Source organism: Heterodontus francisci, chromosome 23, assembly GCF_036365525.1.
Source record: "Heterodontus francisci isolate sHetFra1 chromosome 23, sHetFra1.hap1, whole genome shotgun sequence".
Classification (NCBI taxonomy): Eukaryota; Metazoa; Chordata; class Chondrichthyes; order Heterodontiformes; family Heterodontidae; genus Heterodontus; species Heterodontus francisci.
This window is the reverse complement of record NC_090393.1, coordinates 50568450-50582958: the sequence shown is the minus strand read 5'-3', so window position 1 is coordinate 50582958 and position 14509 is coordinate 50568450. Positions and strand designations below refer to the sequence as shown.

At 46.2% G+C, this 14509-nt stretch overlaps 1 protein-coding gene across 2 annotated transcripts in view; it reads right to left on the bottom strand.

Moving 5' to 3' along the window:
• LOC137382803 (RNA-binding protein Musashi homolog 1-like) overlaps positions 1 to 14509 on the bottom strand; it is a 169339-nt gene that overhangs the window by 113744 nt on the left and 41086 nt on the right. For both annotated transcript variants that reach the window (XM_068055231.1, XM_068055232.1), the window contains one exon: positions 4875 to 4967. In XM_068055231.1, the coding sequence (XP_067911332.1) occupies positions 4875 to 4967 (93 nt within the window). The remainder of the gene's footprint in view (positions 1 to 4874; positions 4968 to 14509) is intronic.

Here is a 14509-nt window from a genome sequence, read left to right as displayed (position 1 = left end):
TAATTGTCTGCAGGTGGTGGGCATTAACTGGGATTCACTTGTGCTCCTATAAATCAACACAGGCTGAAACTGTGGTTGTTGGGTTAGGAGGTTTATATTTGTAATGTGTAACTGGAAATAAATGCTTATACAAGTGTATAAAGATTGACTCCAGTTCTATCCTTCACCAACTGGCTTTCTGGAGTATACATCTTCAACTGACAAGGCCCCATTCTCTAGAATTCTCTCCCTAAGACTCTCCTCCTTTAAGATCCTCCTTGACCAACCTTTTGGCATTTCTCTGAATATCTCCTTCTTCGGCTCAGCATCCATTTTTGTCTGATTACGCCTCTGTTTTTCAGGCCCACAATTCTGTGGGTCTACGATATCATCGTTTCCATACAGCTCAAATTACAGCCACTAAGTGCAGCTGATGACAGGAGGACCACATACACCAACACCTGCTCCCCTCCAATAACCCTAGAAGTACAGCTGCTCTACTGCAAAAGGTTGCCAGATGTTCGACAGTAATTCACATCAGTGTCACGTCACTTTGGCCAGGAAGTGAAAGTAAAACCCTTACCATGAAATATTTGATAGATTTTATGAATGAGTGGAGTCTGGGACTGAATCAGTGTACAAAAGCAGAGGAACTAACAATGCCTGAAAACCAGATTTAAACCACAGAATCATTGTTAACTGGAACAACACTGCAATTTCATGGAATTCACATTCCTTTTTTAAAAAAAAAATACTTTCCACAGTCAGACAGATGTGAGAAAAGCAGCAGCTATAAATTGATATTCTAATGCAACTCCACCCAGCTTTCTAAATCGCAAACTATTATTCAGGTCAAAGACTGAGAATTGGTGGGTTTGCTCTCTGCCCAAACCCCCTTGATTGCCATTCAATGCTTTCGCAGATGCCTCACACAGTGGGGTGCTGCAGATCTGTATGGGATAAGCACTGGCTGAAAGAGGGAGAGACGAACTGAAACAGAGCGTTACAGAGGTCTACTGGTAGCTCAGCCCCTCACTGATCGAACTCACACAGCTAAAGAGCAAAATGGCCAAGATTGAGAAAAACTTTTTTACAGCCTCCAACCCTGACTAAACACAACACAGTATTGAGTACAACACTCTGAAATGTGAGAAATGGACATGAAGTTGTGCTTATATAGATTTTGTTTTTTAAGAATTGCAGTAATTTGCTCCCCCAGTTTTCCTCTCCTGCTAGAACACGGCGGCACATTGGCGCAGTGGTTAGCACCGCAGCCTCACAGCTCCAGCGACCCGGGTTCAATTCTGGGTACTGCCTGTGTGGAGTCTGCAAGTTCTCCCTGTGTCTGCGTGGGTTTCCTCCGGGTGCTCCGGTTTCCTCCCACAGCCAAAAGACTTGCAGGTTGATAGGTAAATTGGCCATTATAAATTGCCCCTGGTATAGGTAGGTGGTAGGGAATATAGGGACAGGTGGGGATGTGGTAGGAATATGGGATTAATGTAGGATTAGTATAAATGGGTGGTTGATGGTCAGCACAGACTCGGTGGGCCGAAGGGCCTGTTTCAGTGCTGTATCGCTAAACTAAACTAAACATTTCCATAAACCAGTCCCTCTTTTCCTCTGTATTTCACCAAACTGCTCCCTGCTGCCACCACCACCACCAGCCTCACTCCCAGCAATGGACAGACAGACAGACAGACTCATCACCAGGTCTTCATCAATCAAAGTGAAGAAAATGGTCATCAACTAAAGTCAACTGGTAACTACATTTCTCATGAAGATTAAAACTAAAGATTAGGATTTTAAATTTTAAATTCTATCTGGGACTCAAAAGAATGGTCAGCCTTCACAACTCTAGGAATGGATGTTGAGAAACAGAGAATGGACAAACTAATTTCTGTCAGTCGCTACTTCTATTGAAATGGGTAAACACGCATAAAGAACACACTTACGATTTTGCTACAAACAGCGGGAATCTTCCCCTTAGCTCTCATTCAAACTGCAGTTTGATTATCTCTCAGCTTTTCTTGTTCGTTGTGAGAAGTGAAAACAATTTTTTTGGAAACAAGAATTTAAAAACACTCCTGGAAAGACTAGAACAAGAATAAGGGAAGCAGCAAACAACATTTTGACTGAAATTCTAACAGAGTCTAATACTAAAATGGCACAAAATCTGTGAACAAAAGGACTAGACTAAAACTAGGACTAAAGTTTCTTCCATAGAGTATGAGACTAAAACTCAAGGCTCACAAGACTATAGACTAAAATTTAAATGATTTCTAGGACTAAGACATCACTGTCCTCCACTACCTCACCTAAATGGTCATTCTACCAGAGGCAGCTTTGCTAGGCTGCCTCTGGCTCCGGTTGCTGTGGAAACCACCAAGAATGTTGGGGGAGGGAAGGGAAGTGGATTCCACAGCAGCCGAAACAGGAACAACTGCACAGGAGCCGCTGGTTATTTCACCCCCTCCTCTCCTGGATGCACAGTATTGGACAGAGTGAAGTGGCCATTTGTTCAAGGCAGCTAGGGCCGAAACTGAAACCTACCCTGCCCTCGAGAATGTCCTCACCCGCACTTGCTGCCTGGGGGGTAGCCAGGTAGCGGTAACACTGATCAACTTCCCCTTCCCTGTCGGAGACTCTGAGGACAACTGTGGCATCTTTATTGCTGGCTAAACCGAACCTGGGGTTTTCCTGGAGTGGGGAAGGCTGAGCAGCTGCTCCTCATCGTCTATGATTGCAGGTGGCCGTAGCACCCCAAGTGGCTGGAGGTCAGTACAGGCTGGCGAGTGCAGACCTGTACAAGTGAGACAAGCCACCAGCCCAGCCCCTGGCCAGAACACCTAGCTATCTCCACTGTTGATGTTTAATGTGCTGACTGGGACTAAATCCAGGTGTTTATGGTGCGTTTTAGACCCTCTGTTGGCAGTGGTGTCTCCTCTATTACCATCCCATACTGCTGCCAGAGCCTGAACAATCAGCAGCACAATGGTTAGCTTCAGGGCAATTTAAAGGCTGCTCCTAATCCAGGGGTATCGTCAATTGGGACTCATATGGTGGAATTTCCCATGGTCCTGCAGTGCCAGCAGGGCTTCCCTCTCTGTAGGCGGCTCATTTCTGATGCACTGGCCACAACTGTCTGTCCATTAACAGCCGTGGCAGCGCACCATCATTTTTGAACCACATCTCCCAACCAGGGAATGGACTGCCCACCATCACATCTCCCAACCAGGGAATGGACTGCCCACCATCACATCTCCCAACCAGGGAATGGACTGCCCACCATCACATCTCCCAACCAGGGAATGGACTGCCCACCACTAGAGTCCCGTTCACCCATCAGACCTCGTATGTTTTCTGGCACCTACTGAATTATCCAGTGTTTGAAGTGTCGTACCTAGAAGAGGAGAGGACGTGTATAAGAGGGCAACCTTAATTGCTCCGAAACCCAGTGTGATTTACTAAATTACTGTCACACCGGCACTTATCATACAGAAGGAGGGTGCATTTCCATCTCATTAGCCTACGAACCCATGCTTTACAAGCCATGCCCCAGCAAATTGACAAGGATCCCGAATCCCACTTTCAAATCACTGTGCTGCACTTGACCTAGAAGAACTCGTCCAGCCATACACTCCCATATGCGTGTGTCGAGCACTGACTCACTCCTCGTTCTCAGCACCACCCTTATTCAGTTAATGATTAGGCACCTTCCCTCTAGTACTTTCTCCATGAATCAGTGTGCTGCACCATCTCTCTCCCTCTTCCAAAATCCACCCCCACCACGCACAGGACCTTCCCTTCTTTGACTGTGCCTTCAGCCACCCCCTCACTTGCAGTCTTTCCCGCTGCCCCGTGACATGTTTGGAGACACCTTTATTTCTATGTGAAGGATGCTACAGAACTGAGAGGGATAGCTGTTTAAACTTGGGCCGTAAAATGTGGGGAAAGCAGAAGTGTTCAGCCAAACAGGAATTTATGGTATAACATTATTCGACAGAAGAAATTGGTTTTTCAAGTGGTATCTGTTCCATTTATTGGCCCAGTGCAATTGACTTAAGCATTAGGTTTCTTTTTATAAACCTCCCTCAAATAAGTGTCAGTCCAGCTCGACAACAGGGCCTCAGAAGAAAGGGAGCCCGGAGACTTTAATCTGACAAAAGGATTTACAATTTCTTTTGTTAGCTCTCTGAGCAACACAAAAGAGCCCAGCAATCCATTGTTAAATCTCATGATCCCCACGTTCCCATTGGCCAACGGGCAAGTGTTCACAGCTCCTAATTTGTATCCTAAAGCCGTCCTAGGCGCCATGGAAACCGAGGAGATTAGTAAACTGTGGGGCAGCTGACCAATCGGGGCTGGATGGCGGCTGTGGGTGGACAGTCATCTCAGACAGTTGAAGGTAAGTCTGAGTGGCAGCAATTCTACTCATGCCCATTGCTCTCGCATTCCCCTGGAGAGAGTGCAGGAGAGTTCGCCTATTCTCCTGTCACTTCTGACCGGCTTGCGTGCCAGCACTGAATTGAGTCCCGAACAATAGAATCTGTCTGTGACTGCTCCTCTCGTCCTATCACCATGGTGACTGTGGCACTAGCAGGGAAGGTTGGAGTGAGGGTGGGTGGGGGGGGGGGATGGTGGTGGGGAGGAGGAAGTGGCGGCAGCAGCGGCCCTGAATGCAGCTGCTCAATACACAACACTAAAACGACAAGCACCAAGACCCTTACTTCTCACCTTATTCTGGGGGTGGGGAGAGGGGCCCACTGCAGAAACTTCATGCTTAACCTGGAAAAATCTGCAGCAAGAGAAAACGGGGTGACCTAGATTCGAGGATGGATGCGAGCAGAAAAAAAAATAACGAATGCAAGACACAGCTAGGCTTGCGTTTCACTCACCTTTCCAAACTGGTCGAAATACTGCTTGACATCCTCCACTGTGGTGTTTACAGACAATCCGCCCACAAAGATCTTCTTTGTTCTGGTCACCATCTATCAGAAAGTAAATGGGTTCCGGTTAAAGTGGCCATGCTTCTCAGATATGTCTTGAAACTACCTGAAATCAGCCCAGAGCACCCAATACGGTAAAAGACACAATAACGCTACGAGACGGCGAACACACAGTTCTCTTGCCAGCAGCCGCATTCGCAACGCCGGGAAAGAAAGAATTAATTTGCATTTATATACATTTCACAACCTGAAGACATCCCAAAGCGTTTTACAACCAATGAAGTACCGTTGAAATGTAAACACGGTTATAAAGCCAATTTGCAGACAGCAAGATCCCACAAACAGCAATGAGATAATCTGTTTACGTGGTGACGTTGCTTGATGAATAAATATTAACCAGCAATAGCACCTTGGGACCTTTTATGTCCACCTGAGAAGGCAGAAGGGGTCTCAATTTAACATTTCATCCCAAAGACAACACCTCCGACACTGTAGCAAGAGGAGAGAGTAATACAAAGCTAACTGCATCCCCCACCCCCCCCTCCACTCCCCGGCTTATAACTAAGAACGCTCTTGGGTTCCATAATGGCCTTAGGGTAACAATGGGGGAATGGAGGAGGTGGGGGGGGGGGTGGAAATCAGCACGGGTTCCCGTTATCAATGACCACTGGAACGTGCTCATGTGGACACTGGGTGAGCAGCTTGGCTGTGAGGGCCCCACTGGATAAATAGCTGCGTCATACATGAAGATTGACCACTTGGGCACGGTACTGATGGTTAGCCAGTTCCCACTCACCCCAACAAGCAACCCCACCTTTTCAGAGAACACTGGAAAGATTTCCTTTTTGAAACAATTAAGGCAGGTCCCAGCTGCTCAGCGCCCTCTGTGACTCCCCAGTGCAGAAATACAGAAAAGACTCACTGTGACCTGTCCCTTCCCTTCACATATTCTGAACCCTTTCATCAGTTATTAAATGATAGAAACTAGGATTGGGGAGCAAAACTCTGGGAAATTTCCTTTCATTTTAAAATATTTTTAAAAATTATACAGGGCAGCATGATACCGGAGAACGCATCAAAAATTAACACAATCATCAATTAGCACATGAAAACTGTTCTCTTGCTGTGCAGAGATGAATCAGTAGACACTTTTCACTGAAAGCTATTTAAATGGAAATTCTTCATTTATGAGGGCAAGTGCTGTGCCCTCTTTCCAACGCAGGGCCACACTAAGGGCTGGTGCACATTTTGCTCTGTTTTATTTCATATGGCAGGAGAGTAATGTTCACACGACAGCTCCACAAATTCACATTGCATTAAAACCATCCCTTGTCCAGAGGACAGGATTAGAGTGTTAGAGAGGTGGGGGCAAAGTACATCTTTTTTTTTTATTAGTTCATGGAATGTGGGCATCACTGGCCAGGCCAGCATTTATTGCCCACCCTAATTGCCCTTGAGAAGGTGGTGGTGAGCTGCCTGCTTGAACCGCTGCAGTCCATATGTGGTAGGCATACCCACAGTGCCGTTAGGAAGGGAGTTCCAGGACTTTGACCCAGCGACAATGAAGGAATGGCGATGTAGTTCCAAGTCAGTATGGTGTGTGACTTTGAGGGGAACTTGCAGGTGGTGGTGTTCCCAAGCATCTGCTGCCATTGCCCTTCTAGGTGGCAGAGGTTGCAGGTTTGGAAGGTGCTGTCTAAGAACTTTTGGCGAGTTGCTGTAATGCATCTTGCAGATAGTACACAACACTGTCACAATGCTTCGGCGAAGGGAGTGAATGTTTAAGGTGGTGGATCAAGCGAGCTGCTTTGTCTTAGATGATGTCAAGCTTCGAGTGTTGTTGGAGCTGCACCCATCCGGGCAAGTGGAGAGTATTCCATCACGCCTGACTTGTGCCTTGTAGATGGTGGACAGGCTTTGGGGAGTCAGGAGGTGAGTTCCTCGCCGCAGAATTCCCAGCTTCTGACCTGCTCATAGCCACAGTACTTATGTGGCTGGTTCAGTTCAGTTTTTGGTCAATGGTAACCCCCAGGATGTTGACAGTGGGCGATTTAGCGATGGTAATGCCATTGAATATCAAGGGGAGAGGGCTAGATTCTCTTGTTGGAGTTGGTCATTGCCTGGCATTTATGTGGCATGAATGTAACTTGCCACTTATCAGCGCAAGACTGAATGTTGTCCAGGTCTTGCTGCATCTGGGTACAGGCTGCTTCTGTATCTGAGGAGTCACAAATAGCGAACATTGTGCAATCATCAGCGAACATCCCCACTTCTGACCTTATGATTGAAGGAAGGTCATGAATGAAGCAGCTGAAGATGGTTGGGCCTAGGACACTACCCTGAGGAACTCCTGCAGTGATGACATGGGACTGAGATGATTGGCCTCCAACAACCACAACCATCTTCCTTTGTGCTAGGTATGACTTAAGATCATTAGAAATAGGAGCAAGAGTAGGAGTGGAGAGCTTTCCCTGATTCCCATTGACTTCAGTTTTGCTAGGGCTCCTTGATGCCATACTCAGTCAAATGCTGCCTTGATGTCAAGGGCAGTCGCGCTCACCTCACCTCTGGAGTTCAGCTCTTTTGTCCATGTTTGAAGCAAGGCTGCAATGAGGTCAGGAGCTGAGTGGCCCTGACGGAACCCAAACTGAGCATCACTGAGCAGGTTTTTGCTGAGAAAGTGCAGCTTCATAGCACTGTCGATGACACCTTCCATCACTTTGCTGATGATTGAGAGTAGACTGATTGGGCGGTAACTGGCCGCGTTGGATTTGTCCTGCTTTTTGTTTACAGGACATACCTGGGCAATTTTCCACATTGCTGGGTAGATGCCAGTGTTGTAGCTGTACTGGAACAGCTTGGCTAGGGGCACAGCTAGTTCTGGAGCATAAGTCTTCAGTACTATTGCCAGAATGTTGTCAGGGCCCATAGCCTTTGCAGTATCCAGTGCCTTCAGCCATTTATTTATATCATTTGCAGTGAATCGGATTGGCTGAAGATGGGCATTTGTAATGCTGGGGACCAAGGAGGAGGCAAAGATGAATCATCCACTTGGCACTTCTGGCTGAAGATGGATGCAAAAGCTTTAGCCTTGTCTTTTGCAATGATGTGCTGGGCTCTCCCATCATTGAGGATGGGAATATTTGTGGAGCGCGCACTTCCTGTTAGTTGCTTAATTGTCCACCACCATTCACGACTGGATGTAGCTGGATCATGTGCTCCAGTAGGGTGGCATTCATATCTGAGTACAACGGGCACACTTGCTAGCCTACCTGCTGAGCAAGCCACATACAGTGCCATGCTATCACTGGCTCCACAACTGCTGTCAAACACCTCCCCTTGAGGGAGATTCTCCGCAGCTCCAATTGTCACCGTGTCTCATTCGCTTTGCGATGCCGCACTCAACATACGGGCTGCAGTTGACACAGGAGATGAACAGCAGTACTAGAGCCATTAATGAGTCACAGGAAGTTTCCAGGTTCAATCCCAAGTCCATGCTGAGTCAGCTCATCTCCAGCCGCAATACGGTAAGTTTAGGTACACTACACTAGGCCTCGGCACCTCTGGGTTAAGGAAGGGGTGAATTAGCGAAGAACCCCCTGTCTGGTGACTCCTGCTGTAGACAGATTGAGCTTAGCAGTATTGCTTCCCACCAAACAGCCTGCTTATACTCTCAAATAAATTCCAACATGCAGCTAATGGCAACTCACGGCAAGTACTGGCAGACAGCTGCCCCCCTTACCTTACAGCTCCACAGAGTGTCAACAAGAGTTCTTTCGGTCCATTTTCAGGCTTAGAACGGGCATTGTGCACATGTCAGTGGGACTTTGGGTCTTGTTATTTTGGGCAAACTTCAGGCGCCTGGGGCACTTTCACAGACAGCGCGCAAATGTTAAATTTATTAATTTCAGACCACGTGCCTCATTGACAGCAGCCCAGTCCCTGGGCTAGGGTTTGGAAGGTGAGCAGCATATTGTGGTGTCCAGAGGAACACTGCAGCTCTATCTGACTCCACAGGAATTTTATTCCAGTGTCAACCATGGCTCAGTGACAGCACACTCGCCTCTGAATCAGAAAGTTGTCGGTTCAAGTCCCACTGCAGAGACTTGAGCACAAAATCCAGGCTGACACTTAAGTACACTATTGGCTGTGCACAATTTGGCTGCCACACCTCCTACATGTATCAGGGACTGCAAAAATACTTCAGCAGCGATAAAGTGCTTTGGATCATCCTGAGATCTATTCTTCCTTTCAATTGTTCTGTTTATTTAAAAAAAGAACGGATCTTTTGGTGGTGTGGAATCTTCAGCAGTGTAGGCCAAGAGCCTCTTATGTTCCACACTGACCAATTTGCCAGAAGGATCCTAAGGCAGGTATTAGAGCCTCATTTGAATGTGCGAGGTGCCTGCTGGGGGTGCCTGATAAACCATACCACCCAACTTTAGGTTCAGTATCTTTCAGGCACCCTTGGACCACAGGGTGTTGGCCTCCGAAACAGGCACGGCAAGGTCCAACTTCTACCCCAATATCTTCAGGAGATAATGATAGAAAATCGAGAGATCAAAATCTTTTCAGTAAGAGTAGCTACCAGTTCTGTACCCAGTGAAATCTGAGCTCAGTGGCCCGACAGGATTTCCTGTTTGAAACCAAAACCACACAGCCACAGGGTTAGAAAACCAGCGCAAACACTTGTGTTCACTGCAGGAGCAAGTGCTCCTGACTTTCCATTTTCTTGCTGACATTAAACAGCAGCCGCAGCTTTCAACGACATTGCTTCAATACAAAGCAGCCCCGTCTCAGGGGTTCAGCACTTGTGGGTCAAAAAATACAGAAGGGAAAAAGAAAACAAACACAGGCTTTGAGCTGGGAAATTCAAACTCCTGTTATACGGGTAACTACACAGAATGATGCTCTGACTGTAAGAAGGGAATGTGACTCATAAGGAACAGAAAGGACATAACAAGTAGCAGACAGGAAGTTTCTTTTCAAATAAAGACTGGCCTGTGGTGCAAAGGGAACCAATTTAATTCCCATTTCCAACTCAGATAAACATGCAGGAGCATGCTGTCGAAGCAAGGATGACACTTACTATCCTGAGACTGCACATGATGTTTATTAATGATGCACCCTGTCGGTGTCTTATTATCACAACAGTAAAAGGCCACTATACTGTAGACCCACCAGATCAAACATGGGGTACACACTGACCTCTTAGATGGTATGACATACATCAGGCACTCCCATACCTGGGCCAGGTTACCATTATCCAGCTGTTCCCTGGTGGTTCAGGGCATTAGTGACAAGAGGCAGCTTCTCTCACTGCCCTTTGGACCATCCAGAGAAAACATCAAACAGGAAAAATGCATCCTAACTCGAGAGGATCGAGTACAAGGACCTGAAAACAAGATCTAGGCTGGACACTCCAGTGCAGTACTGAAGGGAGTGCTGCACAGCCGGAAGTGCCATCTTTCAGATGAGCCATTAAATCATCTGCCCTCTCAGCTGAACATAAGAAAATCCTATTGCACTATTTTGGAGAGGAGCAGGGGAGTTCTGTACCAGCCAATATTTATCCCTCAACCAATATCACAAAAAAAAAATGAGGATCTGGTCATCATCACACTGCCGCTTGTGGGATCTTGCTGGACACAAACTGGCTGCTGTGTTTCCTGAAGTACAATAGTGACTACACTTCCAAAATTGCCTCATTGGTTGTAATGCACTTTGAGATATCTTAAGGTTATGAACGGCTCTATATAAAAGCAAATCTCTCTTTTATTGCATGGAACATATGGATTTTGTGCCACTAGAAGAGGGACTGCTGAGATTCCCAGCAGCACTCCTGCGCTATATTGTAAACACAGATGTTGAGTCGAGAATCTTGCTTAATAATTTTGATTTAGGGAATATTTAAACAGGGCTTACCCTCAGGTAATTATGAGGTGGGGTGAAAGAGACATTACGACCACCTGACCCGGCAAGTACAGTCAAAAGATCCTCTGGCAATTTTTGATCAGGGCAGTTGCCCTCAAGTCCTGACCTACATTCTTTCTTGAACAAATCCCAACAAAAACAAATTAACCAGTCCTTCATCTTATTTGCTTTATCTGGGAACTCACTGTGTGAAAACTAGCTTACAAATTGGGGTGGCACAGTGGTTAGCACCGCAGCCTCACAGCTCCAGCGACCCGGGTTCAGTTCTGGGTACTGCCTGTGCGGAGTTTGCAAGCTCTCCCTGTGACCGCGTGGGTTTCTGCCGGGTGCTCCGGTTTCCTCCCACAGCCAAAGACTTGCAGGTTGATAGGTAAATTGGTCATTGTAAATTGCCCCTAGTGTAGGTCGGTGGTAGGAGAATGGTGGGGATGTGGTAGGGAATATAGGATTAATGTAGCATTAGTATAAATGGGTGGTTGTTGGTCGGCACAGACTCGGTGGGCCGAAGGGCCTGTTTCAGTGCTGTATCGCTAAATAAAAAATAAATAAAAAAATTTGCCTTCAAACTAATTAGTTGGCTAAGACAAGCCTTGGTGTATCCTGAGAATACAAAAGCTACTGCTGTATACAAACTCAAGATTTCTTAATGGCCTGAAGGATCCAGAGGATAGACTGTATATGGTAAGGTAGGAGCAAAAAGATCAAAAGTCTCAGTGACCTTGGCATAAGATGTAGTTATTAACTGCATCAGTTTTGCACTACGCTTTACTCTTCAGTTCCAATTTTAAGCAAATTGCTGTGCAACCAGAGACTGGGTGCTCTCTGTGTGACTCGGAGGGCAAAGATTAAATGAACCAAAGGAGATCATCCCCCTCCTTTCTCAAGAAAGGACTGACTATAATTCACTAAAGCTTTTTTTTTTTTGCTATTTCACACCAATAATTTCCCCTCTATTCCACTCCTGAAACCACAGACTCTTTGCTTGATGCAGCTGCTGGGAGCCTTCCTCTAATCATTATTTGTGCATCATGCTCGATATTCAGGGTGAGCAGGGCATTTGACCACTGGGCGCAGCAAAACTGTGCCCAATCCTATTCATATCTGTCCAATAAACAATTACCAAGATCACTCAATTACATCTCCACAACATTCCCGCCCCACCTCAGCTCGTGCCCTGAAACCATTACTTAGGTTTTCTTTCCTCAAGACTCCAATGCTGTCTTCACCTTCGTCCCCAAGTTCCAAACTATAGAAAATCCAACTCATCCAAACTTTCTGTATCTCCATCCTGTGCTGCTCACCCTCATAGACCCCTGTTGGGTCCCTGCCATCCAACACACTGAAATTAAAGTTCTCACACTTCTTCTAAAAGGTCTCTCTGCAGGCACCTGCCATCCTCTCTCTGGAACCTCCTCTCACCCTATGCTTCAGCCTTTGGGCCCCTGTGAACCCACCCCACCCCCTTCCATTTTAATGGCAGAACCTTCAATCATTCAGCCCTGTGCTCTGGAACTCTACCAATGACCCATTGTTCTTCTCTCCTGTAAAGGTTAGATCGTGCTTTTGGTTTATGAGAATGGAGAGGAAAGGATCAGCTGGAGTCTAACACTTCCATTACTGCTCAGAACACAAGAAATAGGAATAGGCTATTCGGCCCCTCGAGCCTGCTCCACCGTTCAATAAGATCATGGCTGATCAGATTGTGGTCTTAACTCGACTTTCCAGTAATGCATCCATCCATCCCTCCGTTTCTCCCACAGCCACCCCAAGTTCCCCCATCCAAGTACTCCCTTGTCCCCACATCTCTCCATGGCAAAATATCCTAACAGCCAATCTACGCTCAGGAGTGGCCAATTGGATGAAGTACCTTGGCATGTGATGTAGTTATTAACTGCATCAGTTTTCCACCACGCTTTACTCTTCAGTTCCAATTTTAAGCAAATTGCTGTGCAACCAGAGACTGGGTGCTGTGTGTGAGAGAGACTCGGGCACCTTCAGGGGTGGAAATTAGCAAAACAAAAACTGCTTTCTTTCCCTTCATCCTCCAACAGTAAAAGATAATAGTGTCATGCAATGTGACCAATCCTAAAGCATATTGAGAGAACCCAAGATCAGACTGCAGTGAGAAGATTAATACTAGAACTGAAGACCAAGGCATGGTACAAAACGGATACAGCCTTAACCCAGATTACAATCCCGGGTTTCAAAGCTTTATGTTAATATTTCTACTTGATTTGTCAATAAATGCCTGGGAGGGGCAAGTGGAGGAGATATGGAAGAGGGTTGGAGCCTGTTGTCTCTAAATGAATCTGCTGAGAGAGAGACACCCTTCACTTTCAGACCAGAAGCATAAAAGAGATTCAGAGAAGGGCACACGCAGACATACGAAGAACAGAGGTCAACCAGCAGACAACTGCATTCTTTCAAGACCAAGAAAAACCTTCAAAACAGGAAACAAGATAAAACAGACCACTGAAAATCCACTTTTCCTAGTAATCCTGCCTTTACGAACATAAATGTTGGATTACATCAACACGTCAACCCAGAAAACGAACAACTGAAACAGGCACCACCACTCCCCCACAAAATAAAGCAATTCAGCCCAAAATATGAGGCTACGACAAATGAAAATGAGCAATTAAGACTGAAAGTACGGTGGGACATGGGCACGTAAATTAAACTGCAGGGAATCCCAACATTTCTTCACTTGTATCGAAGAGAGAAAAAAAAATTAGGTATATGGAAACCTGAAGGGAATACAAGTATTGAAGGCACAAAATTTATTTTGAGGGTTCTTGGGTCATGGAAGTTCACAGAGACATTTCAGTTCCCTGCGGTCCCACAGACATTCTATCCCCTCCAGAGCTAGTTCACAGAGAAAATATACTCTCTTCACACCAGCTGACACCAAAATTCACAGCAGCCACTTTCTCACTTATTTGGGCTTTTACCCTCGGTTTTGACAGCCGCTACTGTACATGACTGAATATAGCTGCATACCGTGGATGGAACTCCTGGTCTTACAGAAACTCCCGCCTTTAGTGTGCAGCAGAGTTTAATCAATGACAGCAGGAGGAGGAGGATACGGAGATTCACCAGATTAATCCCTGGGATGGCGGGATTATTTTATGAAGAGAGGTTGAGGAAACTGGGCCTCTATTCTCTAGAGTTTCAAACAGTGGTGATCTCATTGAAACTTTAAAAAATTCTTACAGGGCATGACAGGGTGGATGGAGATAGGATGTTTCCCCTGGCTGGTGAGTCTAGAACCAGGGGACATAGTCTCAGAATAAGGGGTAGGCAATTTAAGACTGAGATAAGGAGGAATTTCTTCACTCAGAGGGTGGTGAATCTTTGGAATTCTCTACCCCAGAGGGCTGCGGAAGCTCAATCTTTGAGCATGTCCAAGACAGAAATCAATGAATATCTGGACACTAATGACATCAAGGGATATAGGGATAGCACGCAAAAGTGGCGTTAAGGTAGATGATCATCCATGATCTAATTGAATGGTGGAGCAAGCTCGATGGACTGAATGGCCTACTCCTGCTCCTATGTCTTATGTGCCTATGATCAAGGAGCCTTGGAACACCACCGAGGAAGGGGACAGCCCAATCATAATTATTTCCAGCCGGAAGCACAAAGTGCCC